The sequence below is a fragment of the Aulostomus chinensis genome, chromosome 17, assembly GCF_037954235.1.
Source record: "Aulostomus chinensis isolate RoL2024-O1b breed Wild chromosome 17, RoL_Achi_v1.0, whole genome shotgun sequence".
Lineage (NCBI taxonomy): Eukaryota > Metazoa > Chordata > Actinopteri > Syngnathiformes > Aulostomidae > Aulostomus > Aulostomus chinensis.
The window spans coordinates 23,405,430-23,433,206 of NC_141336.1; the positions used below are offsets into that span (position 1 = coordinate 23,405,430).

The window sequence follows — 27,777 nt, forward strand, 5'->3', positions numbered from 1 at the left end:
TATGCTAGTGATGTCGTCAACACAACAGCACCAGGGTGGGAGCTGTTTTTTTGGGGGGGGAAAATAAGCACTAGACCAGTATAAATGTTTGTTTAGAAGTTAATTTTAAACCAGTAGGAAACCCCGACTTTGTGGAGAAGCTGTCAAACGGTTAACACGTCAGCTGGAGCCGCAAACGGACCCAAGCTGCAACGTTGGTCAAGTGGACGGTTAGCTAGCAGGCTAACTGGCTAATTTTCTGTTAACTTGGATTCTGACTGGGCGAGGAAGACATGTCTTGCAGCCTATTGGAGTTTTGTAGGCTCCAGGAGTTTAAAACAGTCAGAGACTACTTGTTCCAGAATCAGAAAACCGAGCCGGTGGAGCAGAAGAGTCAAACAGGTAACCTGGCGACACAGACATGGTCAACTTCATCTCAGCAGCAAGCGAGAATGACTCCTCACTTGTCTGCCGGGCAGCTAGCTAACTCTGGGGGAGCCCTTTTCATTTGGTCCTCTCTGGTTCTGGTTGGGTAGAATGACAGTTGGCTTTAGCACCATTAGCCCGGGGGCAGAGACTTCTGTCTGCCCTGTCTCATCCCTCTGGAGTCAAACTCCCGATCAGTCACTTGGGCGTGGGTTGTGGAATGTAAACACATCATGCTACCAGTTAGCGCCTAGAAGGGCGTGAGTAACGTGCACATAGGTGCTTGTTTAGAAATGTTTCTTATTGTTAAACAATGATTGACTTCATATAGTTGCACGATAGCTTGGAAATCAAATAAAGGGAGATTGTTTTTGATCAATCTTTATATTTTACAGACAATGAGCTTTCCTGGGACACCTCCGACTGGGAGTCAGCATGGGATAACGGCAACAGCAAGCTTGAGGACGCTACGTCTCCCTCAGCGGTCTGTCATTTTGTATTTTCTTGTTCAGGGATCAGGGATGCACTTCACCTTATTTATGTTGATATATTCACCTTTCTCCCCTCTTTTGAGTTTGAGGAACAGAAACTCAAAGAAAACCACTCGTCCATCTAATTATACACATCTGCTGGAGATTCATCCATCCTCATTTTTTTCATTCACGTTTTATGTCTCAGTTCTGATCTGATATGGACACACATCTGCCAGGTCAGATTCCAGTACAATACTGTTTCCTATGATATAATAGTTATTATTGGTTTTGTTCTCGTTATACTTTATGGTTGGTTCGTGCAGCCGTAGTAAACCCCACTGCACTTCTTTGTACTGAAGAGGGCAAAAAAAACAAACAAACTCTAATGCTTTCAATGTAGTTGTATTCCAGAGCCGTTTATCTAAACGGTGTATGGATCAGGGAAGCGTCTCAAGTTGCGTGACAGCGGCTTAACAGTCAGTGTGAGAACTGGATCGATACAGGAACCAGCACCTATCCCATCTGCCAATAGCATCAGTCTTTACCGTGGTTTGTGTTTCATGTTGAGCTTAAAGTGTTGTATAGTTATTGATCACCCTATTGAGATACGTCATGATCTCTTGCAGGTTGAGGGGGAGGCCACAGACCAGTGTGGACCCTGGCTGCAGGACTGCGTTGTGTCCCTGTCTCCCTGCTCAGACCTGCTGGTGGTCGCACGCGAACAAAAGGCCGTCTTTCTCTCCGGTCAGATATTCAAACACTTACAGGGCTGCATGATATTGGATATTTTGCCGATATCTGATACTGCTGTGATTTGATTCCTACAGCTAAGTGGAGAACAGATGATGGTGGCAGAGAGGAGATGACCCTGGCCGTGTCTTGGAGTGGAAGCCTCAGTACAGACGAAGGGTGAGATTACAATGAACTGGAAATGAAAAACAAAAGTCAGATGAATATAAAATAAAGAAATCTGGCTTCCTCCCACCGTCCAAAGACATACAAATGGGATGAGGCTGATTGATACTCTAAATTGACCGTAGGCGTGGCTGTGAGTGTGAATGGTTGTCTGTCTCTATGTGTTGGCCCTGCGGTGGACTGGTGACCCGTCCAGGGTGAACCCCACCTCTCACCTGAAGGCTGCTGGGGTAGGCTCCACCCCCCCACGACCCTTAACAGGATAGTAGAAAATGGATGAATGGATGGATACAAGGTCTGAAGATGGAGAGACCATTTTAAGAGTGAGCAGTGGCCTGGAAGAAACCTTATGATGACCAGGAGGCGAGGATGAATCTTCGCATTAGTCAGGGAAATCTGCTCAGAAGTAGAGAAGTGAAACACAAGATGAACCCTGTGTTCTTGAGTATAAAATTAAGCAACTCACACAGACACTGCAGCCTAATTTGTGTGTGTTCTCTCACTGCAGGGAGTGTGTGAGCAGCTCCATCTGTATACCCTTGGCAAGCCAGAAGAGGTAAAAGAGTTTCTAGTTTGAGTGAATGAGAGATTAGCAGGATGATGAAGTGCTTGGAGGTGAGTTTACAAGTGGGAAAATCTCATTTAACTGTGAATGTTTGTTTGTGTGCTTGTGTTTGTAGGAGCTCCACAGGGCGGCCTGACTGGACATGTGTCGTCGTGGGTTTCACCTCTGGCTACGTCCGCTTCTACACAGAGGTACTGTACTTGTGCAGTACGATTGTACCTCCATCCTTTGTTGTACTGCAGTGCTGTTGTAGCCAGGGAAATAAAAGCCTTATTCAGATACTCAGTGGATCTCTGAGAGCTTTACACTTGTTGTTCTTGTTAGAACGGGGTTCTGCTCCTGGCCCAGCTGCTGCATGAGGACCCTGTTTTAAGGCTCAAGTGTCGCACATATGAGATCCCTCGTCACCCCGGAGTCACTGAGCAGGTAGAAGCTGTATTATTGTGAACAATGAGATTCATTCTCGACACTCAATACATTTATATGATGTTTGAAAAAGTCAAATTGCTTCTAGCCCAACTAAAACTGGACTTTTGAAATAAGGCAAAAACAGTGGCCTAATTGAGCTCTCATGTATCAGTGATTGTGTATGTAAGCCAAGTGACTGGGAACAGGTATGAGAATGTACTTTCAAGAGGTCTACCATCTGTCTGATCATGGGTTTATTTGCGCACAGCACGAGGAGTTGAGTATCCTCTATCCTGCGGCGCTGGTCACCATCGATGGCTTCAGCCTCTTTCAGTCTCTGCGTGCTTGCCGGAACCAGGTTGCAAGAGGTACTGCTGCTTGTGTTCGTGTGTGTGCAGCAGAGTGCATGTGGTGCCATAGTTTGTTGCATTGTATTAACAGCATGATTTCTCTACTTGCTGGCTGGTTGGATAGTGTTTGCGACAAAGCATGCAGGTACAAGTGAGATACATACACAGCACAGCGCATTCACACATAATACTGTGAGGCAGCGTCTAGAGGGTTAGTCTTACTTATGTGCGTTGAGGCCTTAAAACCAAAAGATTCTAAAGCAGTTGGCAGTCAGTCATTAGTGTTGAAAGATGGTGACAAAGAGCTGCAAATTTCTTTTACAGCATCCAGCAATTACACACCCGCGCAGCTAAGTAAGCAAGCCAAGTAATACACTGTGGAAACGTGAAAAAGAGTAGCTCTACTGCAATATGGATAGTGGTGTTGGAAGCACTGCTGAAAAAAAACTACCCCACTCAAGCCCTACCCCTCTGCTCAGGCTGCTCATGAATCTTTTGGTGTGTGTACAAACGAAGTCAGGCGATGCTTGGTACAATGACAGGACAGTTAAATGTAGTTAAATTCAGTCAGTGCATGCTTGCTAGCAATCAGGGAAGAAGAGATGATGAAATCTCTCATTTAGAATCACCAACTCTCCCCATTCCTCTCTCTATCTCTGTCCATCCAGCTGCAGCAGCAGGTAGTGATGTCATCCAGCCTCCTCCCCTGGCCTATAAGAAGTGGGCTCTCCAGGACATGGACACTATTGTTGACCACAGTAGTGTGGGTAGGGGACTTTTCTGAAATCATCATTGTTGTACAGTGATTTTTCGACACATCACAGGGACACTGGGACTAAAGGCATTCAGAATTTTACAAATGCAAATATAACTTAATACACTCTAAAGGTGTATTTTGCCTCTGAAGTAGTCATGTTTCAGACGTTTGTCCCTCCTGCATCACGTTTTTGTGAATCCAGAATGCAGAAAGAGCCAGTCAAAGTATTTAGCTCGAAGCTAGTGGAGCCTGACAGCTTACAACAGCAAAGCGTCAAACTGTAAAGGTTCTAGTTAGTTTGTTTTTTTTAGCACAAATCAAAGCGTTGGAGGACTTCTGAGTATACAGCTGGATGAAGAAGACGTGCATTATTCCAGGCGATGCTCTTGACTGGCAATATCCCACTTTGTTCATCTCACATTTCAAATAGCTACAGATTCTGTGTTTGCCTGATAACATAAGAAATCAACACTGAACTAGATAACTATCATCATCATCATCATCATCATCATCAGTTGCTAAACAAAAACATAATCGCATTATAAGTGTGAGCAGCAACATGACCCACATGTCTGTTAATGTGTTTGCCTGCTATTCATCCTTGTTCTCTCTACCTGGTAGGTATTATGACACTAAGTCCTTTTGATCAGATGAAGAACGCCTCTATCCTGGGGGGGTTCAATGCTTCGGTGAAGGGCAGCCCCCCTGCCATGAGCCAGTACGTCACAGTGGGAGGGGGACCTTACACAGGCTTCTACTACGCTGTAGAGGTGAGTGTGTGAATTTCGCTTACACATTAAATATGTTATGCAGAATAAATCAAATGATGTAGGTGGCATGTGTGGACAGTTTGATGATGGTACTGTCCCTGTGTTTGTCTCCAGGGATCCTCCCAGCCTCTTCTTTCTCACGTGGCTCTTGCCGTAGCCAGTAAACTTACCTCGGCCCTCTTCAGCGCTGCCAGGTAGTGTAGTGATTGTGTGCCTGTGCAACATGTGTTATCACAAAAAGAAAAGCGCACAAATGCCAGTAGAGGAGGACAAGACAACCATTGCCCAGACTGTGGAGCGGGGTAATAAAACGACAAATAAGATTGTCCAGGCTTGCTGTGTTAGAACTGAATATTGGGCTGTTCACAGTCCTAGCACTCCGTAGTCAGTACTGTTTTGTGTTCTTCTGTCTTCCTTTGGACAACATTTCGTCATCTTTTTCTTCCTTTCAGTGGATGGTTAGGATGGAACAAGAACAAACATGAAGATGAGGCCATCCAGAAGCAGAAGCCCAAAGTGGAGCCTGCAACACCCTTAGGGATCAGGTACCAAGCTGATATCCCTTCAATATCAGGCTTTGTTGATGCCCTTCTCTCACCCTGGCCCTTAAACCTGACCCCCTTCATTCCAGGTACGGTCTCCCAGACTCTCGTCGCCACGGCGAGTCCATCTGCCTGTCCCCCTGTAACACGCTGGCTGGTGTTACAGATGACTTCGGCAGAGTCACGCTGCTGGACTTGGCCAGAGGCTTTGCCATCCGTATGTGGAAAGGTGAGGACTAAAAATAGATTTCTACATCTGTGAGCTGTGACGGTGCTGAACCTGCAGAACAAGCATCTGAAGATCTGTGAGGAGAACTGATCAGGGGAGGGCCTCTCTTATTTTACCCTTGTCTACTGCCATTGAACATTGACACAGTGACTAGTAGCATTAACAGTATTGTGTAGTATGTCATGTAAAGATAACTAGTCTATTCTCCAATTCAACCGTATGGCAGGTTACAGAGATGCTCAGCTGGGTTGGCTGCAGGTTCCAGAGGAGCGGGGTGATCGTGAGTTGTCCCCCTCAGCTTCCCTCCCCAGACGCCATGCACTCTTCCTGGTCATCTACGCTCCCCGCCGGGGAATCCTAGAGGTGTGGGCAATGCAGCATGGGCCTCGAGTGGGAGCCTTTACTGTGGGAAAACATTGCAGGTAAACACAATGCCCTCTCATCACGAGGGGTTTTAGTCTATTTCTTACTGTTACGTAGCATCAGAGACAAAATAGCAGTGCAGTAGCTCACAATGCAGTTTATGGTACTCTGATTTGTGTGTGTGCGTGCGTGCGTGCGTGTGTGTGTGTGTTCACTTCCAGGTTGTTGTATGCTGGCTACCGTCTAATGGGGGTGAACAGTGTGACCAGTCAGGGCTGGCAGCTGCACACCCAGCAGGTGTGTCTGCTTGATCCCATCACAGGAGCTCTGAGGACAGTAAACATTCCCTTCCACCTGGCCCTCAGGTTTGAGCACGCACACACACACACACACACACACACATACACACACACGCACACATTCACACACGCACACATTCACACACGCACACATTCACACACGCACACATTCACACACGCACACACACATACACACATACACACACACACACCAGCTCTTACACACAGATTTTATCAAAGCCCAGCTGATATTCCTTTAGCTGTACTGATGATTTAACTTAAAACCCCAGTGTTTTAAAAATATGCAGATTCAAGTTTTTCAACACATTTTTAGAACATTTATATTCATTCACATTTTCCCAGCCTTTTAAATGTAAAACGTCACGTTCCTCCATCTTTTCCATTCCAGTGATAAGAAGAGTGAACGAGCCAAAGACATGCATCTGTTAAAGAAACTGACAACAATTCTCAGGAGCAGAGATCTGGAGCCTGGTGAGAAGTGTTCAGTGGCTCAGACACCCCATGATAAATCCAATATTTTGGTGATTTTTTTTTTTTTTAATTGAAGACAATTAAATGCCGCATTTTCAGTATTTAATTTCAAGGTAATAAAATGATGGAATGGTACAAACATAGTGGCAAAGGTTTCGTGAACTTTTGAGTTGTATTTTTAGATGTCAGACCACTTGTTAGGCCTGAGGGATTTCAATCGTCATGACTAGTAAAGTGACTGGTGGTGCAATTTTCCAAGTGCGCGGTTCCCACAGTGTGAAATGTGATGAAGAGATGGTGCTTTAGGATGAACTGTGGAGGTCAGGATGAGACCCGGAAGACCAAGAGAAACTCCGGCAGGGAACTCGTCCTGCAAAGAGGACCAAACCTAAATGACTGTATAAAACCTACAGGATGATTTAGTGGACTCGCTGGTCCACTGTGTGGGGACTCGTGCGCGAACATGACATTCATCTACGACAAGCAAGAATGAATCATTATACCGGGCAGATTTTCACAAAAACATCACATTTTAACAAAATGAAAACTGAATTTAAGTTTACGTCTGCTGAAATTTGCATGAGCATAATTATTTTTCAAATGTTTAATTAGTTTTTCTTTCAGATGTTTTGGAGAGTGAAGTCAGGAGCACACTGCTGGATATCAAACACCCAGCTATCAAGAAGCAGGTAAAAAGAACTTCAGTGCAGATGGTGACGCACGCTATCACATGGCAGTTAACGTCACATTTTACTTTTGGGCCTTTTAGGGTTTGGAGTCTCTGCTGTCAAATAAGAACGCTCCAGTCTCCTGTCTCACTAACGTCACATGCGCCTTATTCAGCTCTCTGAAGCTTCAAGGTAGAGAATCGGCTCATTTATGATATTACAATCTAACAGACTGAAGATTTGTGAAACGTGATAAGACAAGGATGATAGAACAGGGCTCCTGCCCGCTCTTAGATAAGCTAAATGCTTTCTTTATTTGTAAATGTGTGGATCTGTGTAACAGACCCCGAGGAAGTGGATCCAGGTTTACTGCAGCTGTGCTCCTCCCAGCTGAAACTGCTTCAGCTTTACACAAACATCCAGCAGCTGCACACAGCTGCAGACACAGAGGACGGCCCTGAAACTGTGAGACACACACACACTCACACACACACACACACACACACACACACACACACACAAAGCCTGGTAATGTCAGACAAACTATTAATAATGGTGATTAGATTAAGTTATTGCTTGTTGAACATTATAAATAGTGAGATTAACCCTCTCTCCTTACCAGCTGGACTCCCTGGAGGGGGTTGAGGAGGAGCTGTCGCGAGTGGGTCCAACTTTGCAACGTTATGCCCAGCTGACCTCGAGACCCAGTGTTTCCTTTGCAGAAGACTCACCTGATGTACCCCTGCCTGCTCACACTTTCCTCTCCCAGATGGACTGCACTGAAGACGGGCAGCTGAAGGTGAACCGGGGATCTGAATCAGAGTGGAGCCAGTTAGGTAAGAATAGCGGGTTGCCTTGTTGAAAGGCCTCGTTCCTCTCTGGGCTGTTAACGTGATCAGACATCTTGGCAATATGTCGCTGTTCCCACACGTAGTACATATTTCCACTTCAACAAAGAGGTGGCTGGTCGACGTGGTCCAGGACGCATTTACATTCACAGTGCTAAAAGAATGCGGTTTCATTGATCCCAGGATGTAATCAGGAATCAGATCTTATTACCAGGTCTGAACAGTAGATCCTCAGGAGTGTTCTCCTTACAGCAATGTGTGTGTGCTGCTTTTCTCAAATGAGGGTTGTGTGAGGCTGAGTGAATCTGATAAGTAGTATGGAGAACCTGAGGGTTTGTTCTTGTGTCTTCTGCACAGGCAACTTCATCTTTTGGGGTTGTCTGTGTGGTAAAAGTCCGCTACGTAAAGTCTGTGACACACTACAAGAGGCCGGCATCAGTCCGCAGCAGCTTCTGGTAAGATGTCGTCTCCAGAGCTGTAATTAGATGATTTGGTAAATCCTCATGTATTGTTTTTCCTGAGTTTACTCTCATATTATACGTTAAATTTTTCCTTGTCCTTCTGTCTTTTCATCAGTCTCTGTTGCTAAGTGTGTGGTTTCAAAGGGAGAAAGAGGTACTACAGAAACCACAGGAAAGTGTTAGAAACCTTCACACGCTGCTCATGATCCTCAGCAACATGACAGGTGTGTATCCATTGTGTAAAGGCTGGTTCATGTCTCTAAAAGCGACACTTCCCCCAAAAACTGTGTTTTCACCCTTTCATGTACTCTCAAACTGGCTTGAGATCACAAGACATTTTTTACACCACTTGATTACTTCTCTGTGGCTCCAGACTGCAGAGGGAACCCGCCATGTGTATTTAGCTTGAACCAACTGACGGCTAACGAGAGCAAAACTATCCAAAAATGTCAGTTTACAGATTCATCAGCGCATCATCTGGTATAATCTATGTCGTCATGCTCAGTAATCTGCAAACCTTGATATGAGCATTTGAGAGTTTGTAAATGGACAGTTTTCAGATAGATATTGGTACCTGGCTCTTTCTGCATTCTGGTGTCACAAAGAAGTGATGCAGCAATGGAAAAAAATATCTTGGCAGGATCAATTCAACTGTTTGAGTACTTTTAAAAGACAAAAAGCACTTTTTAGGTGAAGTCACACATTAGATGCAGAGCAGATGGCGTCTCAAACTCCAGATTGCTTATGCCAACATTTTATTATCCAATGAGGTTCTGCTCCCTCTCACGGTCCTCTTATCAGGTGCGGTAGAGGAGTCGTGGGACCCCCAGTCTATCTCCCCCTGGTGGCAGCAGGTGCGTCATACTTGTGTCCAGTCACACAATGCTGGAGCTGCTCTGCTGGCTGCCTTTGTTGCTCATCGGGCTGCCAAGACGAACATCACCAGCCGGGCAGACAGCAAGGTAGCCTCGTCTCATGTTCACACTCTGATGCTGTCAAAAATCACTACAAGGAGTCTGGGGGGGGGGGGGGGGGGGCACTTTGTTTTTGGAGACCACATCCACTTCTACAAACTGATTCTAACAGTATTGCTTTGACTCACACCATGTGACCTAGAAATCAATTTGTGTGTGTGTGTGTGTTTGTTTCAGTTGCAGTCAGAGTGGGAGGCCGTGTCCCTGGAGCTGGAGCAGTGGGTGGTGTGTGTTCGACAGCTGGAGGATGTGCTGGTGCTGCAGACCCTGCTGCTGGTGCCTGCCCCCTCTGGATCACCAGGGGGCGCAGCCACACCGTGCTCCATTAAAACGCTGCTGGAGGGGGGCACAGGTGAGCCTGCCGTTTCTTTCATTGTCCTGCTTTCTTTATTCTTTGAATCTTCTTTTTCCACTTTCTGATTGTTGGTTGCTTTAAGACAAATATTAAATGTTCAATTTGATTTTTTTATTATTTTTTAAGGAGGTATCACCGACAGTGTCTCCAAGTGGGTGTTCAGGCACAACTTGGTCCCTGAGCAGCTGAAAGAAATTCTTCATAAAAAAGAGGATAAAGAGGCAGATGAAAAGCAAGATCAGACGACGAAGGAGGAAGGAGGAGAAGGAAAGGAGGAGGAGAAACAGCACGAGGGCACTGACAGAACAGCAGGTCAGGACGGAACAGCAGAGGCCGACAGTTCTCATGTTTGGTGTCTGACATCCATATATTTGACATATTATCCCTCCTGCTGTCGACCTTTACTGTTATCTTGTCAGTGGATGTTGTAGATGAGTGTTATAACCCTGGAACCTCCTCATATCCTGATATTAACCCTCTGCACGCTTCTACCAGAGCTGCTGGCTGCTGTGTGTCAGCGGTTTGCACACTCGCTCTCGCCGGACCTGCTCTTCGCCCACTGCTGCTGGGAGTATGTGGTGCAGTGGAACAAAGACCCTGAGGTGCTGTACCACGTGATTATTGTTGATGCGATGTGATAATAAATACTAAGCTTACAGGAGTTGTGCTGGTTTTGCAGATCGTTAGAGTAAAATATTTTGACCTCCGTGAATGTGTCGCTGCCACGAGTTATTTTCCTCACGTATAATTTTCTCAAGAGAAACCTGTGATAAAGAACCAAGAAGTCTTGTTCTTACATCTGGACCTGCACCTGCTTGTCTTCCCAGGAGGGTCCATACTTGTGTCGGGCCGTGGAACATTTGAAGCTGGTCTCCAGTCCACATATCCAACTAGGTGAGGGGCTCACTGATGAACCAGCTGGCAACGTCGTCAGCCATGATATTCAGTTGAATGCAGGTTTACAAAACTCAGTCTAGATGCTGAGTGCAGAGCTCAGTGTGACACAGGATATTGACTAACAGCCGCTGTTGTGCCATTAACATTGTACTTTTAATGGCCACACTGTAAATTGTAACATTGATTGTTTAATATTTTGGGGGTTTTAGCATTAAGATTTTCATTTTCAAATGTAACAAGTCTGATTTAGATGTTTAGGTGTCACAATGTTAAAAGAACAGAAAGGCAAAGGAAATTCTACTCTGAAGCCAAACATCCATGCTTTATTTGGGCTTGTATTTCATATTTTTATCTACTGCAGATGCTTAGAAATAAAGGTTCCAGTTGATGTTGACAATTCTAGCAAGTCTCTCCGAGAGGCTGCTGGTTTTACTGTTGTCCCCGGATCAGATTGGATATCGTCTTTACAAAACAGAGACCTGACTAAAATCCCTCAGTAAGAGCGGTGCTGAAGTAAAGCGCTGATTCAGATGTGGGTCAGATGGGATGGGCTCCCTGCCTGAGTGACAGAATGTCTGATGATCCGTGGTTTGTTCTCATAGGTATTTGTACAATGATGTGGAGCACGTTCATTGTCAAGCGTTTCTCGGCGGCGGCCTTCCTCATTGAGAAGGTCAGTCATGCACACACACTGATGTGTCTCCTCTGCTGCTCTTCTTCTTCCTCTTAATGGTTTCAGAACAGTTTAACTTGTTTTTGCTAGGTGGGGAAAGCACCCAAAGATCGCCTGTGTCGACGGGTAAGTACGATCGCGGGTCGGTTTGATGTTCTAATAACCGGCTACACTGATCCCGATGTTTCACGTGTGTTGATGAGCAGGATGTCGGGATGGGAGACAAAGCCATGACGACGTTCCTGGGCTGCTGCGTCCAGCTGCTGCAGATCCTCATGGAGGTGACTGGACTATTGGTTAAGAATCAGTGCCCTTTGTCTTTTGTGAATTATTATGTAAGTACGGAGGTTCTGCAACAGAGCATGAAGAGGCTTCGTCTCAGTCGACAGCGCATGGACAGTGAATGAAGCTAGCAGCTCCAGCTGAATTGATACTTTATTTTACCAAAGCATCGTTCAGGCCAGCAAAGCTCCTTGTTCACACTCAGTGAAAATGTGAGGCTTTTCTCTGAGTGGGTAGAAGGTTTGCTGGATTTGTAAACCTGCAAATGATGACAGACATGTCGAAGGAATAATGTGAAATATTTCAGCATTAAATGACAAAAAATCTCCAGACCGATGGTAAATATTTTACGTTCCAGCTTTATCCCAACAATTCAACTCAGGGAAAACTGAAATTATAACTCCTGTTGCCACCAAGTTAATGCAGACGGAACGTTCTAACACGACGTTGTGGTTCCTTCGACTCATTAAAGCCATCATTCACTCAGAAGTTGTATTTTGCCTTTCAAGAGCTCACAGATTAGTGACTTGAGCTCACAGACGTATTTCACTTCACGCTTGAATAAGAAGCTAAAATTTTCTGTGGCTTTAGCAAAAATTGTGTTGGCTAACTCGAACTTGCAACTGTGGCATTCATATGAAATCATAACATTAATAAGTGTGACCAAACATAATGTGAATTAAACTAATAAAATTAAAAAAATGGTTATTTAACGGTTGAGACTTAGAACCCCCATGATTCCCTGCTACATTATGTAACATGATTCTACTACTGTACCCTAGCAGCTGCCTAGAACAAACACACATTTTCAATAATTGTTATTGCTTATTTCAAATTATTAATAGAGTTAATGTGTCCATTGCTAACGAGTTAGTTTATAACGTATTAATACACCACCAACAGGCGCAGGTGTGTTGTCCCGCAGTGGATGACAACACTCTGGTCCTGGTCTAAACTGGTTCTGACTGCCACTCAAGTGAAGAGCAGCTTGCCTGTGTGTATCAGCATGTGCTGTATAACCTGCACCCTCACACAGGTTATAGCCACAGTACAGTGACACCAGCTAATAGCATGCTAGCTAACCAGCTAACACCATGTTGAACTAGCCTGCGTTGTTCTAGTATTACTAGTAAACTGATTGGTCATTGAACTTGTGTGTTCGCTTAACATCTTACAATCGACTTAACTCATCTGTGCATGTGCTGTACTCTGCTAGCGTCCCTTCTCACCACGGTCTCTGCTCCCCTCCAGGCAGACTCGGCGGTGGAGGAGGTTCCTCTTCCTGAGCTGTCAGTGGAGGAGGCGTGGTGCGGAGCAGAGGGTCCCGCCTCGATAGCTGAACTGGCCCTGGAGCAGAAGGGTGTCCACTACCCACTGGTGCAGCATCACTGCCTGTTAGCCTCCCTGCTACATGCTGCTATGACCTTCAGCGTCAAGGTCAAACCTCTCAGCCTGTTTGACAGCAAGGTGAGGGCAAAGACTCGTAGGGGCCTATGACCAGAACGGCTGCTGGGTTCAGAATTAAGTGCGAGCATTAATGTCATCGTGTTTCTAAAGCTGGTACACGACTTGGACCTGAGTGACTAAAGGTCAGCTGCACACATGGATGGAGAAGTGTCCTTGTCAACTAGACTGAGCTCAGTGAAATATCGAAATACAAAAAGCCTTGTATTCTGGACATGCCAACATGTGTGTGTGTGTGTGTGTGTGTGTGTGTGTTTTTCAAGGGTAAGAACGCTTTCTTCAGAGACCTTACAACCATTCAACTGATGCCCAGTGGAGACATGGACCCGGGTCTGGTCTCACTTCGTCAGGAGGTCAGAGGTCAACTAATGAAACTTGAAAAGAACACATTTCTGCATTTTGTTGTCCATCTTCTCCTCATCCTCATTGTTTCTGCCTCAGTTCCTTCTCCGGGTGCTGACCGCCTGGGTGCAGGCTATAGACGATTCCTCCGGCTCAGCCTCTGGAACGAAGCCCCCCACTCTACCCACTAATGGCCCCAGAGCTGACTGGTGGCCTTCACTGTGTCTGGAGCTGGGCTCCCTGCTCCAGGTCAACCCTGACATCCTGCGACGGCACTTGGTCTGCCAGCTCTACAACCAGGCCCTGGACCTGCAGGCGGAGGAGGTCAGAACACTGCTGGTGGCACTCAAAATGATGTCATATTCGTCAAAATGATGTCCTCTGAGAGACTCTTTGTTTTGACATGTTGCTGTAAATGTTCCCTTCTTGTCCCCCAGGTGGCGTTAGAGGTGGAGGACAAGGACGTACTGGGCTCTCAGCTGCTGGTCCTGACTGGTCAGAGGTTGTGTTACTCGTTACTCCACAGCCAGAGCCAGACGCAGGCCGCCATGGAGCTGCTGGCCCGCCTGCCCCCCACCCTTTGCACATGGCTCAAGGCTATGGTGAGAAGCCCAACACTCTTCTGAGGGTTTCCATGCATGCGGCTCTTTGGCGGCATTGCTTTGACATTCTTGCTATTATCGGCGTATCAGTCAGACCGTGTGTGCAGGGTCTGACTGAAATGAGCTGACACAGAACTACAAGTCAGCGCCATCACTGTAGGATTTCTGTTTCAGCCGTGCCAGCAGCACAGTTCTAGGGCTGGTCCGTGCTTTATGTTGGTAAAAATCTCACAACTACAATGACTGGTGGATGGATCGTCATGACATGCACGTTCCACTCTGGAAGAGTTCTTATCTCCAGTGAAAGAACCATCAAGTTCTATCTGGTGGAACCAAAAGGTTAAAAAAAGAAAAAAGAAAAGAAAAGTCAAAAACCCAGTCCCTTCACCCGAGCTGTACTTTGCATTTAGTTCTTACACTTGATGTTTTTCATCAGCCTGTTCAACCATGTGATCCGTCTCCTTCGCTGTAGGACCCCAGCGAGCTGCGGTGCCCCCTGGTCCCCTTGTCCCAGACCAGCAGGCTGGTGAGCCGCCTGATCGAGATGCTGCCAGAGAACCACGGCCAGTACAGCCTGGCCCTGCACCTGATGGAGGCCGTGGACGTCCTCGCCACAGAGGACTGATCCTGGAGGGGCCAGTGCGCCCCCTGGAGACCCGTGGAGGCGGTGCAGAATGACATTGTAACTCTGGGTTGTGAAGTCCAGGAAGGAAGGACGTGAGCATCGTGCCACCGTCTTCACGGAGATTTCGTTGATTCAAATCATGATAAAGATGAATTCAACCTCACCGCTGCATTGTAAAGGTGATCACGTATGATGGCTTTTAACCTTTTTTTTTTTTTAAATGCCAGATATTTTTGTGCATGTAACATAAATTATATTACTTACATCATTGAAGAGTATTGTTAGTTATCACACGGATGGTAAGAAACGGGCATCGTTGTCACTCATCTTTCACTTCTTGGTTGTCCTGTTTGTCGGCCATATCTGAGTCCTGTTTGTTTGACATTTCTCCCTCCTCTCCCCTCGACAGGGCGAGTGATGCATCAAAGAAATATGAACCTTATTTTTTATTTATCAATGCAGACATTGCTGCGCTCGCTGTGCCTGTACACCTTCTATTCTGTAGTTCCCAACGAGCTGATCGACACAGAATAAAGAGGTTTCCTAACGCGGTCATCTGGACGTCTCAGATCAAACTTTATTTACAGTTTCTTTTCCCCATTTACTTGCAGATTAATAGGACATTTTCAAAGAAAGTTTATCATACGAGGTTTGTCAGGCACCCACAACTGTTCTCCTCTGGGTTCAGTATAAATTCTCTACCGTTATCACACAGTGATACTTTGTGTAGTAGACGTGTACCTCATTCCTTGTATTCACCACAGAAACAACCTTCCCTTCTAGCCTGAAGATAAAGCCAGCAACTTACATTCCCAAGGTAGAACACGATGAGTGTCACTTCACACAAAAAGTGTGTTTTGTCTTTCAAGTACTCACAAAGTGGTTTGAGCTCCCAGGTTTTTCCCTCCTGCGTGACAGTGTAGCTGTTGTTAGCCGCCAGTTTCCAGCTGCTAAGCTCGATACACACGACCGGCTCGGAGAGAAAACATTCTCACAAACTCAGGACAGCTACTTGTGAGTACTTGGAAGGTGAAGTATTGTTTACAGGATATTTTGGTTCACACCTGTTGAGATGGACGTGCATAAAGAGTAAAGCCAGGAGGTACTGAGAGTGCTCTAAAGCCATTTCCTGTGACGGCCAGCGCGGCGCCGAGCTGCAGCTTCTCTATCCAGGCAGGAACCGAGCGGAGCTGATCTGGAGTCTCAGCTGTTCAGCAGAGGTGATGCTCACTGGTCGCCATGGTGACAGGGTGTCATTGAACCTGGGAGATGATGGTCTGGCAGCGCGGACACAGGCAGTTGGGTGATGTTGTGGTGTAGCGTCGGCATCGAGGGCAGCGGGCGGCGGAGGTGGGCACCACTGCTATGCTGTAGGCACTGTCCTCCCGGATAACACCACCTGACAACACACACAGTACAACATCAGCTCCTCACAGCTACCGCAGGCGCATCTGCTAGCGTAGCGCTGACGCTGCTCACCCTCCAGGTTGATGAGGAACGTGCCGTGGCTCAGCAGAGCGTCTGAAGGAAGGTCACGCGGCAGCGAGCTGCTCAGGTTGACCCGAGCTGCCATCATCAGCTCCACCAGCTGGGACGACGTGGACGAGGGCTCCTCCTGCAGGGACTGGAAGTGGGGGAGGAGTTTTAGTTTGCGTGTGCTCAATTCTCCAGTCTGATAAGAGTGAAAAAATAGCAGTGATGGAAGGAAGTCACAGGAGATGATACAGGGGGATTACAGCAGTATGAGCAAAGCATTTCCATGTTCTTAGAAGAGCCCAGTATTGATGATGTACTGGGCAATGATCCACATTCAATTTATCTATAAAGCAACAAATCTTCGGTGTGTATGGAGGTGAGCAGTTCTCATTTTTGGTTTCTGTTGGGTTTGTTAGGCTCCTGACCCCAAACATTCCTGAGTTCAACTTAAGGTGGTGATCTGATGGTGTCCGTTGTCTCCAAGTGTTCCAGTTTTACCTCCATCAGCTCAAACAGCAGCCCAGGCTCGATGGCGACGCTGAGCTCGTACTGTGCAGCATTTTTGCCAGGAATTGAAGACAAGAAGGAGTCCCTGATGGCACACGCCCCCTCCACCGCCTCCTCCAAGCCTGGTCGCTTCCACACGGGGCTGCTCTTGATCCAGCCGCTGCGGAACAAAGTCTCCCCCTCTGCAGGAGCACGGAGACAGGCAGGGTATAAACCTGGACAGCAGAACTGCTCACAGTGCTGAAGAAGAAGCACATACTGTCGTGTCCTGGCGCATGTACGTAGACCTCTTCTGCTAGATGAGGCAAGATGGGAGCGATGGATCTCGTTACTCCGTCCAAAATCTCCTCCAGGGCGGTCTGACAGGATCTTCTGCCCAGCGAGTCCTTCGGATCGCAGTACAACCTGGTCGAAGAGGACGGACTTCAGGAAACTCACCGTTTCACATCAGATTTATGTACAAAAATTGAAAGACGTAACGCAGACGAGGAAAGCCAGTGAATCAAAGTAGCAGTGGATACTTTTTAAAGAGGTTTTGAAGGACTGGACTCTACTACAGGATCACTTTGCCAATTCCCTCAAAACGTTGTTTGCTTGTATTAAAGTGTTTTTTCGGAGGCTCGTTACAGGCCAGTGTGCAAACTGCTCACCTGTCTTTGATGATGCTGAAATAAAAGTTGGAGAGGTTTCTGCTGATGAAGGCCTGGAGGATTCGTATGACCCTGCCAGCATCAAACTCGCTGTAGGCATCAGTCACCTGCAAACACACACACACACACACACACACACACACACACTTCAGCTGAAACTGAATGGAGACACCTGAAGAAGTTGCATGTGCCTAAACACACCTTCATACTAAACTCGCGGAGCAGGTGCAGCATGTACTGGTCGATGTAGTGCATCTCTTTGGGGTCCACGGCCTGAGAATGTGGGTCGAAGCCATTCAGGTTGCCCAGCAGGAACTTCAGAGTGTTTCTAAGCTGAGAGAGCGAGAGCGAGAGAAGATACGATGAAGAAGCGACTTTCACCAACATCTAACTCCTCACTGTGCGCTGGTACCTTGCCAATACTTTCTTTCGCTGAGTTTAAAGCTGTTGGCCCGATCTGAACCTCCGAAAACACATTTGACTCAGCCACCCACCAACGTAGCACATCGGCCCCGTAGGCTGGCGTGCTGGGGTCCTGACAGACGAGAGGCATGGAAATAACAGAGCGTGAATGCTGTTTGGAGCAAAATCTCAAGAACAACTTGTTGGGAAATAGGCTTAGTGTCCATCCTCCTCAGAGCCAGACAGGAGGACCCATCCCCTCCTCTCCTCTGTGCTGCATTAGAGAGCTGAGACACAGAACAGCTGACAGCTAGTTAGCTTAGCACAATGAATGGTGGTGGATGGTTAGCCTGAGAAAGGTGTCTGGCTCTGGGGAGGACAGAAAGCACCCCTGAAACTGGTTGTTTTACCCCCTTGAGAAGAGTTTCTGTGCTGTGCTTTCTAGAACAAAAAAACTATCGGGTTCCACTAACAGAGACCCATAAACCATTGTCCCCCCGCGTCCCCGAGTCTACCTTCCCTCCATTGATGATGGTATCAGGATCCACAACATTCCCCAGACTCTTGGACATCTTCTCTCCCTCCTCACTGACAGTAAAGCCATGGACCACCAGAGACCTTGACACACCAACACACAAAAATGGTGGTTTTTTTCCCCCCAAACTCGCCATTAGAAGGAATTTAACTGGTGAGCACCTCCTTCTCATCTACCAGCAGAGACAAACCCAGCTGACACACTGATGGGTACACACAGAAACAAAGGAAACGCTCAGGCGTGTGAACGGGACACTGACTTGTAAGGAGCTTTGTTCCTGACGGCGACGCTGGTGAGCAGCGACGACTGAAACCAGCCTCCGATCTGGTCCTTCCCCTCCACGTAGGCGTCTGCTTTGGGCTCCGACTCTGCAGGGAGTGAAGCGCATCTTTATACCCGTGTCACTTAAAAAATAAATACAGCGAGATGTTAATTTATGTGAAGACTGTGACCAAGGAAATGTCTGGAAAAGATAAAAGAGACCAGCTGGTGTTAGCGGTTTTAAACATGCTTAGAGACAAATTAAGTTAGTCGGTCATAAAGACAGTGAGACGTGGCATCCCAGGCGTCTGCTTTCCCAGGCGCCATTCTGAATCCCTCAGAGAAGCACAAAGCACAGACATGCAGCAGGCCAGCCAGTCCTGGAGGAAGAAACCAGGAGTTCTGCATTGATCCCCCAGGCAAAGGAGAGATGTCTGTCTTTAGTGATTGTTATAAAGAGGTGCTGGGATTTCCAAGACCTCCACCAAGGAGGTCATGTGACTTTACGAGCAGCCTTTGATGACACCACGTCCATGCTCTGTATCCATGCAACCTCCTTGGCAGAGGTATGAGGGCCATCAAGAAGCCTGACGGCCTGAATTAAGTGAGTTCTGTTGGACATAATGACATCACATCCAGGAGCACTGGAAAGGTCAAAGCCTGAGAGAGAAAGAGAGGCTGCCGGAGGAGGAAGGCTCGGTTGTGGTGACCCCTGAGCCAAAGGTCAAATAACCTGTGACCAGCGGGTTGCGGAGCGAGGCGGGGAGCCAGCTGAGACGCGACTCAGACTCCTCTGACTCTTCCTCCATCTCCTCTGGAAATGACAACACAACCAAACACTGACAATGGAAAACACTATGAATATTTCCTGGAAGACAAAACTGTGGGAATACACAGCAACACACCAGGAGCGCAAGTGGGACTGTTTGTTTGTGGCCCTAATCAGAGTGTGTGTGTGTTACTGAATAGAAGCGTGGATTAAACCGGATGATGCGCCGTTTCAACACAAGTTATTGGCAGCTTTTTTGTCGTTAGCCGTCACTCGCCAGTAGCATGAAGCTGAATATACATGGCTGGCTCTTTCTACATTCTCGAGTAAAAAGAAGCGGTAAAACAGGAGGGGAAAAACCTCTCTAAACTCAAGACACCAATTTGTGAACACCCAAAAGGCAAAAAACACACCTTTTGGGTGAAATCTCACTTTAAATAATTATTCATTTCACACTGTGATTCAACGTGGCCAGATGTGGCAGCAGCAGCAGCAGAGTTTCTCTGCGACCGATCCAGAGTTTTAACCGCAAGGCATTCGCTGATTTTGCAATCTGCAGTTCAGGTCAAAAACATCTGAGCGCTACGGCGACTAATCCAGCTCTGTCTCAGCAAACGACTGCTTATGCTAATACACCTGGAGGCAGGGGTAAGAAGCTTTCGCCGCCATAAAACTAATGAAAGGAGACGCGATTAGACGGTGCTTGGAAAGCCGTCATCAGTTGAAGTGAGGAGTACTGGAGCCGCTCAGAGAACCGGATCTGACGTCCAGTTAGTTTAGCTGCCAGTTCACACAGACGTCACTGGACCCACGTGTGTGTAGGATCGTCAGCACCCACACAGACCTTCTAGTACTGCTGCCCAGGAAGTTCCGCTGTCAAACCAGATGTCCAGCACATCCTCTCCGCGCACGTAGTCACTCACTGGACCAACTTTACTCTGATGAGGACAGACACACGCACGCACGCGCGCACACACACACACACACACACACAAACACACCTGTGATTTTTCTGAAAACCTGTTGTATAAAAGTCCACCAGTGAGCCCGAGGGTTGCTGGGCCCAGCCCACTCATCCCACCACACCTTCTTAAGTACTTCTGCCGGCAGCAGCGTCTCAAGGGGAAGCTCCCACCAACAGTCGCTGCCCTTTTCTCTGAAGAGATTTGCTACATGAGCCACTGAGTGTCTGCGGAGGACAGGAAGAGTTCAGGGACCGAGTGCAGATATGCACACATTTTGGTGAGCCACTTTTACTGCGTGAGTCAGGTGTTACTTGTTGATGAGAGCCTCTCCGGTCTCTCTGTGGTAGAAGACCGGGATGGGGACGCCCCAGCTTCGCTGTCTGGAGATGCACCAGTAGGTCCGTCTGTCCAGCATGGCCAGCAGGCTGCCCCGCGCCGACTCTGGCACCACGCGAACCTTCTGCAGGGCTTCCTGGACAAACCCAGCAGTCCTTTTTACACTTGGAAACAAACAGTAGATGACAGAGGGAAAAAAAAAAACATCCCAGCTTTACCTTTGCCTTGTCTTTGAGTGAAGCTGTGTTGATGAACCACTGTTTACTGGGTCTGATGATCACCGGCTGCTTGGTCCTCCAGTCACACGGGTAGCTGTGGACACACTTCTCCTCCTTCACCAAAGCGCCGCACGCCGTCAGCATGGAGATCACTAACACGAGGGGATTAAACGAGACAGACAGGAAAAAAACAGAAGATTCCGATGAAAGCGCAGACGCCGAGGCTCTGTTCTGTCCTTCTGTCAAACGTGTGAGGCACCTTTCTCGTTGCCTTCACTCATCACCGGCAGATCCTGGAGCTCCGGACCAGCCAGCTCCGTGAACTTGCCGTCCTCGTCCACCAGACACTCCTTTGGTAGAGAACACACAGTTGAAGCTCCGGTGCGTCCCCGTGCTCCGCGGAGCGAGCTACTTTCAGTTCGCTAACTTTAATGTGGAGAGAGAATTTTTCAGAGGCTCTTCTGGACTTCCCAGATTTTATCAGACCAAACGGATCAAATTCCGACGGTGAAAGGTCTCGTCTGGCGGAGGCTGCAGGACACTCAGAACAACTCATGCACTCTTTAACCGTCAAACCAGCACAGGACAGCTCCCTCTGTTAGCTCTCTGATGTGAATCGAATGAATAATTTCAAAATGATCTGTTGTTGGCGTGCATTTATCTTGACGACAGAACAGGTTGTGGTTATTGTTAGTTTCATCTTAACCCCTCCCCATGTTTGGAGTGGTGCAAACCACAAGCCTCTGGAGGTCCAGAGTTTCAGAGCAGAACAACGTACCACTGAAAGTTGAAACTGGGAAGCCACGCCATAATCCTCCATGCCGTGAGCCGGGGCGGTGTGGACCAATCCCGTTCCTTTGGCCATGGTCACATGATTGGCTGGCAATAGCGGCACTTCCTTGTCGGGAATAGTGGGATGTTTGCAGACGCCACCTTCGAGTTCTGAGCCTTTGAAGGGAAACACAGCAGAGACCAGCGTGATGATGTCACAACCTTTTGAGTGTTCGTTTGTGAGACGCGTGTTGTAGAAATCATTCGATTCATTCGTCATAATTATTTAGAGGAGGAATTGAAGGTCCAGAGAAACAGGAAACGAGAAAGGTACTGCACTGTTGTTGTGACGAGTTCCTGTCATAGCGACCTCGACCTTTGACCACAAGGGTTTGTTTTTGTTTTGTTTTTTCAATTTACTGTCGACTCTTGGCGGACATTTGTACCGAATTTGAAGAAATTCACTCAGTGCATCCTGACTGAGATATCACGTTAACGAGAATGGGACAGACAGACCGAGAGTGGGCGCACGCACACACACACACACACACACACACACACACACACAGAGGATTTAATTAGTAAACGTGTGTATCTTCGAGCCTAGGAACCAGATTAATCTCAGTAATGCACGTCGTGCTCAGCCTGGTGGCGAGTGTGCGCTCCTGTCCGGTCTGTGGCTTAGCTACAGAAGCCATTGGCGAGGGCGCTAAGACAGCTGGAGTGCTTTGGCGAATGGTGGGTTGTGACTGATCAGGACCACTCTGAGATTTTCTTGGCACCCAAGTAGTGGGTGTGGTTCTTGTATGAGGCCCCGGGACCACGAGTGCGTTACCTGTGAAGGTGCCGACACTCTGCAGCTCGGTCCCTAGCACTGCCGCCACGGTGGCCGCCCGCTCAGTGGCCACTAAGAGCGGCTGCGAGTTGTCTGCTCTCTTCACCACAGAGTACCTGCAAACACAACACAGAGCTCCACTCAAGGCTCACGGGATCATTTCAGTCCAACAGAATCATTTGATCGGGTGTGTGACATCAGAGCTTCTCCGACTGGGACGAGCAGAAATGTCTGCCGTTGCCGTTTATAGCACAGAGCAATAAGAAGGCGGCTGACTGACAGCCCAAAGCTGAGACAAGCCGAAGTGTGTGAGTGTGTTTGGTGCTGCTGGTGCTCACTGGGTGTTGGGCATGTAGCAGACGGCCTGGTTGGCAGGAATGGTCCAGGGCTGGGTGGTCCAGACCAGCACAGAGACACCATCCAGACAAGCTGAGGATCACAAACAGACGTAAGAGATTCTTCACCTGGTCAAAGGAATTGCCAGTGTGTGTGTGTGTGTGTGTGTACCTGCGTTTGATGTGATCTTTGGTGGCAGTGTGACCAGAGGGAACGTGGTATAGACGGCTCTGCTCACATGTTCATGGTTGTACTCCAACTCTGCCTCTGCCAGGGCCGTCCTGAGGATGAGGCACAGCAGTCGGACTCGGTAACCAGTAACTCACCAGTATCAGGCAGAGCCGTGCATCAAAATACTGCTGACTTCCTGGAGCAACCTCTCCAAAAAGCAAATACACACAGTACCTTGATGATGGAGACCAGAAAATTGGTTTGTAGTCCTGGTAGATGAGCCCCTGAGGAACAACACAGAGAAAACCGGTAAGACCAGGGCCCCCAAAGTGGGGCAAATACTAATACTGCTCTTTGAATGTGTACGATCCCTAGTAATTCAATATGAGTTCATTACTTCAACCAGCAGCAGAGTGACAGAATCAATGGCAAAAGGCATTCTAACAACACAGTAAGCGCTTTCTTTTGGCCCCTTGTCCCCCGTCTAGTCTGGGTCTTGACCCGTTAGGCTGCCTGGAGAAAACGCTGGTGTGTTGGAGAGAATCGTGTCTGACCTTGTTGTGCATCTCCTGGAAAACCTTCAGCTGAGCCGCCTCATAGGCTCCATCGTAGGTGTAGTAGCACTGGCTCCAGTCAGCCATCACCCCCCAGCGCTGGAACGCAGCGCTCTGACGTGCTATGGCTCCTTCTGCGAACTCGCGTGCTGGATGGGATTAAAACGTCACATTACAGCAGGCGCCGACGTAACGGAGCTCCTGAGACACAACTTCTCTCCTCTGCTACCTTTCTGTCTGATTTGCAGAGGATTGAGGCCGCTGGTTCCCAGCTCACCCAGAGCCTTCAGCTCGATGGGCATCCCGTGACAGTCCCAGCCCGGTATGTAGTGGACCTGCCGCCCCCTTAGCATCTCAAAACGGTTACGGATGTCCTTCAGGATCTGGATCGGACAGGAGACGGCAAATCATTGGGATTTATTCTGTCAAAGATGAGCGGCTGTGACAAGAGTGTGTGGGAGCTGCAGCTGTTGTTATATCTGCTCGTCTGTAGGAAACAAGTCAAGAACACCTCAACTCCACTACCTTATTCAGTGCATGTCCTACGTGAGGGTCTCCATTGGCATAGGGGGGTCCGTCGTGAAGACAGAACGTCTTCTTGGACTTCCTCTCTCTCTGCCAGGTGTACAAATCTGCAAATCCACACTCCTGCAAGAGAAATTTCCAGAGGTGGAGTTCATTCATTCATTTTCCTTGGACATAAACCATAAACCAACTCTGAGGGTCGAACCATTTTGGAAGAGCTTTTTCTCCTGCAAATGTGAGTCTGGTTCATGATTAATGAACTGAAGGGGCAGGGACATTTTTACTCTCCCATTACAATGAACAGATCAAGTTCTTATTGTTCCATAAAATTCCGATTTTTATTCATTATATGAACAGAATTGTAACATTGTCAACTTAACACTACTCTGAAAGATAAACGTGCATTCTAGGCAGGTGCCAGGTGCTGATGTGATGGAGGAGCATCCGCCTGTGACTGCTCGTCGCCTCGTACCTGCTGGATTTCCAGTTCCGTATCCAGCAGCTTCTGTCCACTCAGTTTCATGGGGAATTCCGTCCGGGGAAGGAGCACCGTGTCTCCGTACAGACCCTGAGCCGAGCCTGCAACGCTGGACGGAGCACTGTTTTGTCCCACGGTCACACCCTGACAGCGGCTGGAGCTTAGGGAGAGATGTCGGTGGAGGAGGCCGCCTCCCCGGCGTGACCCCCGTCCCCATCTCACTAGATTCCGGCTCACCGCCGAAACACGGAACAGCAGCATGGAGATGCAACACACCCGTGACCTCGTCAACCCTCAATAACAGGAAACCGCCCGGTTTGTTTTCGTACCGGGACAGAGGACAGAAACCTCGTCGGTCTAAACGCGCCCACTTCTTACCGTGGAGTGTTTCTTCCGGACGAAATAGCGATGAGGACAACTACGGACAGCCACAGCGGTCAAAACTAATAAACGCAACCGTATTTTACAGTCACGCTAACGTAATGAAACCCGCCAGTAGAGGGCGCCGTTTATCTAATTTCAAGGAAAACGAGCGACAATAATGTTGGCGTCTCATCCATAAATATATTCAACGCCTGATTTGCTGTCGTTGTTTTTATGAGAGGTTTTCAACCTACAACGTAGGTACTGTTTCAGCCGTAATTCCAAACGAGGTCATGGAGTCGTAGTCTAATGGAGCTCCTGATAACGACAGTTCACCCCACGCGTTCTTACACTGGTACTCACATTTAGCAGCTTCAATTCAAAAGGAAATTTAGATGGATTCATAGATGTGGAGATTTTTGTATTTGTTTTTTTTTTTAATAAATTTGTTCAAATTCCAAGGCGACAGAAGGGGGGGAAAAAATGCCCTTTAGAATTTTTACCAAGCAGCTCCAGTATGAACCTGAACGGATAGAACAGCAGTTTACATCCGAACATTTCCGACATCACTCGAACGCGGCAGCGTGCAGCAGGTGTTCTGATGATGTCACTGGGCGGATAGGAGGGGGAGTATAAATTCAAAGCTGCATCTCCCGTTTCATTCATCTGCTCGCTCCCAGAACGACCGGACCGGACTTCAGCTCACACGCCAAACCAAGATGAACAAGCTGTGTGCCGCCTTCCTCGGAGCTCTGCTGCTGGCTCTCCATCTATCAGCGCAGGTTGGCTTGATTTTTAAACACCTTTACTCATTACTTTAACTTCTACAGATCAACGTTTTCTTTTTATTTCTTTTTTTTTTGGCAACTAATCTGTAGACTGAAGTTTAAAGTGTCCCAGGTGACTTTACTTTCCAATTAAAAGGCGTGTTGTGTTACATTTCTAGCCGGCGCCAGGACAGCAGTTTGAACCGTTACCTTCAGTTGAAGTTTGGCTGCTCCTGAAACGAGTCTTGGTGGTTTGGTTTTTTTTTTAATAAAAAAATTGAGCGGCAGGCGCCATTGCTTGTAATTTAATAAGCTTCTTATTGGGTAGTTTGGAGGGTTTAATGTAATCTGAGACCTCGGCAGCAACGTCACGAATTCTAGGCGCCCCCCCCCCACCGAATTTTATTTTAAATGCTCCTTTTGGGCTTTTGCTGCATGATTTTGGTGAATCAAACTACAACTGACGATTCTACATAGTTTAAACATTTTCAGGTAACTCTTGTCTGTTGTCCAGGACTGCAATTTACCTGGGGGGGGGGGGGGGTGTTTGAAGTGGTGAATCGCATGACGCCATGTCAAAAGTCCCGTCTACAAAGTAGCAGTTCAGGTTCCACCTCAGCTGAACACTCCATCACTCACGTGCTGTGTGGTTTCTGCAGGTGACTCTGAGCCAGACTGTCGACACGAACTCAACCATGTCCAACTACACCATGACACCCACCGCCTCCAGCAACACCACCTCCAGCGAGAAGGGCGGGTGCAGCAGGACGGAGTCCTTCATGCTGCTGCCGCTGCTGCTCGCCTCTCTCGTCCACTGTCTGTCCTGATGACAGGCCGGCGTCTCTCCGCACTGAACACACGGCGGCTGGACTCGGGACGCAGCGTTAAGAGCAGAGCTTACAAAAATCTACTAAATCACATTTGGGACTCAGAAGAAATGATGGGGACTTGCAAGAAGGTGACCTGCAGAGGCCCAGGATGTGCTGCTGCACTGGGTGGCTACGTTCCAGTGTTCTCTGTGGGGTGGGGGGTGGGGGGGGGACACTGGACTACCTGCTGAATCCTCCACCAGGACTCCATGCTGATGTCCTCCAGCGGTCAGCCAGTAACTGTCTGCCTACTGCATATTTAAAGAAAACAAGACTGGGCACTCGTTAGCAGGCTTTGACATAAAAAGATTGTAAAATTTAGAAATTTCTTTGTATTGCAAATTGTGGAAAATATGCATGTGATTGTGCTTTTTAGGACTTTTTGTAAGTTCAATAAAGATTTTGAATTGTAAGTGACCAGATGAGTGTTCAGATTTTGAGGGAAACGTCTTTTTTTTGTTTAGGCTAAAATGGTTTGCGCACGGCTGGGCGGGAGACTCAAACTGGATCATATTGCACGGAGATTACGGGAGGTAGGTCACCTGAGAATGTACAAAGGCGTGAGGATCAGGTGGAGTGTCTGCTGGCTCTGGATGCACCACTCCGCTTCAACTCGCCAGTGCAGAAGTGACGGTAGGGGCCCCGCCTCAACCCCCGCAGCAACAAGTGACATCAATTTAAATCTGGCAGGAAGCGGACTCGCGGCGTTGTGTGGGCCAGCGCCCACCAAGATGAGCGGGTGTTTGCTGCACATTGCCTCAAAAAGGAGCCTGAGACGGTTAGAGCGTCCAGAACTCTCTGCACGTGACTTCAGAACCACAACTCCCTTCCAAACTTCAGTTTTTAAGTTGTAAATCGTGCCTGAGCAGTTGCATCAAGATGTTCCTGCTGCTTCCTGCAGTCAAAGGAGGAAGCAACAAGTTGACGAGCGCCAACGCTGATTTTACTGAACGGACTAGAAGGCCTCCTGCAGCTCCAACGGCCGCTAACGTAGCAGCCAAAGCTTCCCTCTGCCCGTAAACGCCAGGTTTTAAGTACTTGACAAAGAAAGGGCTCATCAATAATTGACTGAGGTGAGCAGGTGAATAATTCAAACGTTCACCTGCTGCTGCTGCCGGGGCTTCGATCAAAAACTCGTTACCTGTGAGGGACTTGACCGGTGGAATTCACCTGTCTTCCCTTCCCCCACGGTAAACCCTGCGTGGGAATGACATCCCACCCTGATCACAT

The 27,777-nt window shown here is 47.8% G+C and overlaps 2 protein-coding genes and 1 long non-coding RNA gene across 6 annotated transcripts; 2 read left to right on the forward strand and 1 right to left on the reverse strand.

Annotated features, from left to right (window-relative positions):
- On the forward strand, window positions 1–15,331 carry rab3gap2 (RAB3 GTPase activating protein subunit 2 (non-catalytic)). Of its 3 annotated transcripts, XR_015109670.1 has the most exons (36): window positions 1–381; window positions 801–889; window positions 1,505–1,622; window positions 1,706–1,787; window positions 2,302–2,349; window positions 2,474–2,549; window positions 2,683–2,784; window positions 3,035–3,134; window positions 3,785–3,883; window positions 4,495–4,643; window positions 4,758–4,837; window positions 5,096–5,188; window positions 5,275–5,414; window positions 5,641–5,836; window positions 5,999–6,142; window positions 6,486–6,568; window positions 7,181–7,257; window positions 7,338–7,428; window positions 7,580–7,701; window positions 7,859–8,072; window positions 8,442–8,539; window positions 8,661–8,769; window positions 9,347–9,507; window positions 9,697–9,871; window positions 10,001–10,186; window positions 10,370–10,476; window positions 10,702–10,768; window positions 11,374–11,444; window positions 11,535–11,570; window positions 11,651–11,725; window positions 12,978–13,193; window positions 13,454–13,543; window positions 13,632–13,856; window positions 13,970–14,134; window positions 14,607–14,938; window positions 15,169–15,325. XR_015109670.1 is itself a non-coding variant. In XM_086181882.1 (35 exons), exons 1-35 carry the CDS (start codon window positions 273–275, stop codon window positions 14,757–14,759), a joined length of 4,146 nt encoding a protein of 1,381 aa, XP_086038008.1. In that variant the 5' UTR covers window positions 1–272; the 3' UTR covers window positions 14,760–15,331. The 3 variants fall into 3 exon arrangements, 2 of the variants coding, with proteins under 2 accessions (XP_086038008.1, XP_086038009.1); XM_086181882.1 differs by having other exon boundaries at window positions 14,607–15,331; XM_086181883.1 differs by having other exon boundaries at window positions 2–381; window positions 7,193–7,257; window positions 14,607–15,331.
- Window positions 15,295–25,036, reverse strand: iars2 (isoleucyl-tRNA synthetase 2, mitochondrial). 2 transcript variants are annotated; one of them, XM_086181884.1, is made up of 24 exons: window positions 24,543–25,036; window positions 24,071–24,193; window positions 23,775–23,928; window positions 23,546–23,694; window positions 23,226–23,275; window positions 22,992–23,101; window positions 22,823–22,913; window positions 22,485–22,600; window positions 21,657–21,826; window positions 21,138–21,228; window positions 20,879–21,030; window positions 20,636–20,796; window positions 20,446–20,548; window positions 20,204–20,297; window positions 19,324–19,404; window positions 18,589–18,697; window positions 18,310–18,412; window positions 17,805–17,927; window positions 17,594–17,725; window positions 17,393–17,499; window positions 17,002–17,147; window positions 16,734–16,924; window positions 16,239–16,383; window positions 15,295–16,158 (listed from the first exon to the last, which is right to left on the reverse strand). In XM_086181884.1, exons 1-24 carry the CDS (start codon window positions 24,807–24,809, stop codon window positions 16,013–16,015), a joined length of 3,114 nt encoding a protein of 1,037 aa, XP_086038010.1. In that variant the 5' UTR covers window positions 24,810–25,036; the 3' UTR covers window positions 15,295–16,012. The 2 variants fall into 2 exon arrangements, with proteins under 2 accessions (XP_086038010.1, XP_086038011.1); XM_086181885.1 differs by lacking the exon at window positions 19,324–19,404 and having other exon boundaries at window positions 24,543–25,035.
- On the forward strand, window positions 24,663–26,964 carry LOC147246843 (uncharacterized). Its single transcript, XR_015109671.1, has 2 exons — window positions 24,663–25,693; window positions 26,338–26,964. It is a non-coding gene; the product is annotated as an uncharacterized LOC147246843 (long non-coding RNA).
- The last annotated feature ends 813 nt before the right edge of the window (window positions 26,965–27,777 follow it).

Excerpts from the sequence above, each read along its gene's own strand:
- rab3gap2 (XM_086181882.1), top strand. The coding sequence starts at position 273 with ATGTCTTGCAGCCTATTGGAGTTTTGTAGGCTCCAGGAGTTTAAAACA. Across the intron at positions 382-800 it reads GGAGCAGAAGAGTCAAACAG|ACAATGAGCTTTCCTGGGAC; the intron begins GTAACCTGGCGA and ends TATATTTTACAG. Across the intron at positions 1,788-2,301 it reads AGCCTCAGTACAGACGAAGG|GGAGTGTGTGAGCAGCTCCA; the intron begins GTGAGATTACAA and ends CTCTCACTGCAG.
- iars2 (XM_086181884.1), bottom strand. The coding sequence starts at position 24,809 with ATGCTGCTGTTCCGTGTTTCGGCGGTGAGCCGGAATCTAGTGAGATGG. Across the intron at positions 20,797-20,878 it reads CACTCAAAGACAAGGCAAAG|GAAGCCCTGCAGAAGGTTCG; the intron begins GTAAAGCTGGGA and ends GGGTTTGTCCAG. Across the intron at positions 20,298-20,445 it reads CGGCAGAAGTACTTAAGAAG|AGTAAAGTTGGTCCAGTGAG; the intron begins GTGTGGTGGGAT and ends TGTCCTCATCAG.